This window comes from Atta cephalotes (genome assembly GCF_000143395.1).
Source record: "Atta cephalotes unplaced genomic scaffold scaffold01149, whole genome shotgun sequence".
NCBI classification, from domain to species: domain Eukaryota; kingdom Metazoa; phylum Arthropoda; class Insecta; order Hymenoptera; family Formicidae; genus Atta; species Atta cephalotes.
In genome coordinates this window covers 1-3,213 of record NW_012131213.1, presented here as the reverse complement: position 1 = coordinate 3,213, position 3,213 = coordinate 1, and the positions used below count along the sequence as shown (strand labels likewise).

General features: G+C 32.9%; 1 protein-coding gene across 1 annotated transcript; it reads left to right on the top strand.

Annotated features, from left to right (window-relative positions):
- The first annotated feature begins 1,785 nt into the window (after positions 1–1,785).
- LOC105625365 (NADH dehydrogenase [ubiquinone] 1 beta subcomplex subunit 8, mitochondrial) lies at positions 1,786–3,170 on the top strand. The gene is made up of 4 exons (XM_012206698.1): positions 1,786–1,879; positions 2,238–2,455; positions 2,582–2,740; positions 2,847–3,170. The coding sequence occupies exons 1-4, from the start codon at positions 1,786–1,788 to the stop codon at positions 2,907–2,909; spliced, it is 534 nt and encodes a 177-aa protein (XP_012062088.1). The 3' UTR covers positions 2,910–3,170.
- The last annotated feature ends 43 nt before the right edge of the window (positions 3,171–3,213 follow it).

Here is a 3,213-nt window from a genome sequence, read left to right as displayed (position 1 = left end):
TAAGTTAGTACGTATAATTAAATAATACTAGTATACTATACACACACACACACACACACACCACCACCACCACCACCTACCTACCCACCTACCACCACACACACACACACACACACACACACACACACACACACACACACACACACACACACACATACACACACATACATACACACACACTAAATTAGCAAAGTTAAATATAAATCCATATACATATTGTAAACAATTAAATATCCAAGAATGATATTGTTACTGTTATTATTTAACAAATATTATTTCATTGTCAAAGTTGATTATATTATGCCACTGCATTTAGATGCATAAAACAATCTTTAATATGCACTAATCCATTCCACTGTAGCACAAGTCACTATTAATTAAGTGCGTAAAGTGCAATTCAAATATTTCAAATAGATGCACTTAAATGAGATAATCTCTCATTTAAAAAATACCAACTCAAGAGAATTCAAGAGTTTTGTATCCGAGAGGCTTACAACAGAACATATTCTACCTCTCTCTTTCCCTCTACCTATCTCTTTCTCATCTCTCGATGCCGAAGGCGAAACTGTATTAAATTCGAAAAGAGCAAGCAGGATAACGCAATGCGCTCGAGAACACTGTGCCGATCACTCGTCCAATTCATCTCATAGCAAAATATGATTTCATAATTAGAAACGAAGCCAGAAGGTAAACCGGAGCTGACGAAGCGCGGTGTTCTCTACGGTGCACGTAGCCCCATTGCCAACGGTGCCGCCCATCTCATGGTTCTACGTACCGTTCCGGGCTCCACGTTATCACAACGGACACCCTGGAATCATTTCCGCGTATGTCACTGTACGCGTGCACTTTTTATCAGAGATACGAGAACACACGAAATCTACGCTGTGCCGAACGACTCCGAGAAACGCACGCTGTCGGCCATATTTCCACTCTCTCGCCGAGTCGCCGTAGCGGCAGCGTTGAGATTCGCCAGCCAATCGGCACAATCGCCGAACATGGCGATCGCAACGCTTCCGCAGCGCACCGCAGCGAGTGAAGTGAGTCGAGAAATGCGTTCGCACGAATAAACGCGAATGGTGCGAACCAAATATTGGGTTGTCCAGAAAATTCGTACCGACTAACCTATATAATTTAATAAATATATACTAAAATTTAAATCTTCTGCGTTTCAATTTTCCTTCAAAATCGACACGAACTTTCCGGACAACCAATATTAACATATGAAAAATGGAATATTCTTCAATAAAAATATCCGTCGCGATACATGTATATTTTCGCAAATGGATTTCGAGCAAAACAGCGTTGAATAACCGACAAATTAATTTTCTTTACGAATATAAAAAACGATAAATCGATCGATAGTTAAATTCAATAATCCCGGGAAAAATCATATAATAATTATATTTAATTAGACAAAATTAAATAAAATTATATATATGTAAAATTGACATAATTTATATACAATTATATATAATTAAATATTGTATGTCCATATATATAACATTTTTTCTCGGGATCGTAATATTCGTAATAAAAGTGCAGTTATTGAAACATGGCATGGCTTATCGAGCTGTGCTATAGACAATATGTATTTGTGCATCCTCAAACATTCCAACGAAAAATGATTCATCGATTTTTTATATTGATTTGACACTGAATTGATAATTTCACATCAATTTGACATCAACGTCGGTCATTTCTTACTGGGATCCGTTCAAATTTAAAGTCCAAGACTAGAAAGTGTAGAAACTATAAAGGTTTTAGAACGCACTCCAGAACAACAAAATGGCTCTAACCAGAGAGTCTGGTAGGGTGTCAATTCAATTGTTGAAAAACAAAGCATGTTTGTACACTGCAGTGAGATGTTCTTCCGACAAACGTAAGTAACTATGCATGTCCTTTTCAATTTGTTTCTCATCATATTTTATATAAATAAAGTGCTGCTCCACCAAGTACTGTGACGAGGTTAGGATTGCTGTTATTATATAATTAAATTATTATTAAATTAAAATTATTATTATTACTATATTATTATGTTATTATTATATTGTTATTATTATTATTATTAAATTATTATTATTAAATTGTTGTTTCATATTCAGTGAAATACACAGTGAAATTTAGCATACAGATGCATTGGAAAAATATATAAAACATGTTGAATATTAATAGATTTATCTTGTAATAATTATTATATATATAGAGCAAGGATGAAACTGATCAGTGTTTGTCATCAGCGTTTCCATGGAACTACCTCTGGCAGCCAAAAAAATATTCAGAAAAGGAACATGACAAGATTGCTGAGAAATATAATTTGCATCCTAAGGAATATGAAACTAATCTTCCTGAAAAATGCCTTGGCGACTATCCGAAACTACCTATGATAGGACCAGCTGCTAAAGATCCGTACTATCCATATGACATACCGATATTTAGGAAAAATTATCATGAAACAGTGAGTTTATGTATATAAAAAATTTCTGAAATTTATTTATCATGTTCTTATATATATATGTATACATATATATATATATATATATATATACATATATATATATAATCTTTTGTTTCCTCCTTTTAGCTACACGCTAATTTTGAAATTATGGGTGAAGATCGTTTCAGCTATGGCTATAAGTACAGAATTAATCCATATGTGGGATCTGCAATATGGCTTGCAACTATAATTATTTTAGCTGGAATCACTTATTTGGTAAATCCTTATCCGACTGTTCAAATAAGGGTTAGTACTCCAAAGCATTTTTTATATCAATGACTACATTCAGCAGAGAAAACTAATCAGTGATTGGTTTAATTAGATATTTTAATACTCTAACAATATATTTCAGATGGAGAAACAGTTTCCCAAGAAGGGTGCAGTACATTATTCATTTGAACCAGCAGATTCGTGAAAATAGGACGAGTAGCCTCGAGTAAATATAATAGATATACATATGAAAAACAGCAGTATAATGTATAAATACATATGAGTCGTAATATATACATATATATGGATAGTATTTTTATTACAACACATATGTCTTTGTTGCGTTACATATTTCTGCAAAAATTTTTTGTCACTTGTAACTTTAGTTTCTCTCTCTTGTCTTTCTCTATTGTATTATAATCTTTAAATTGTATTTTATGAAAAAGCAATAAATTGCTAATTGATATTTTATCATGATTAAATAATTCGTTGTCTATATATATATATAT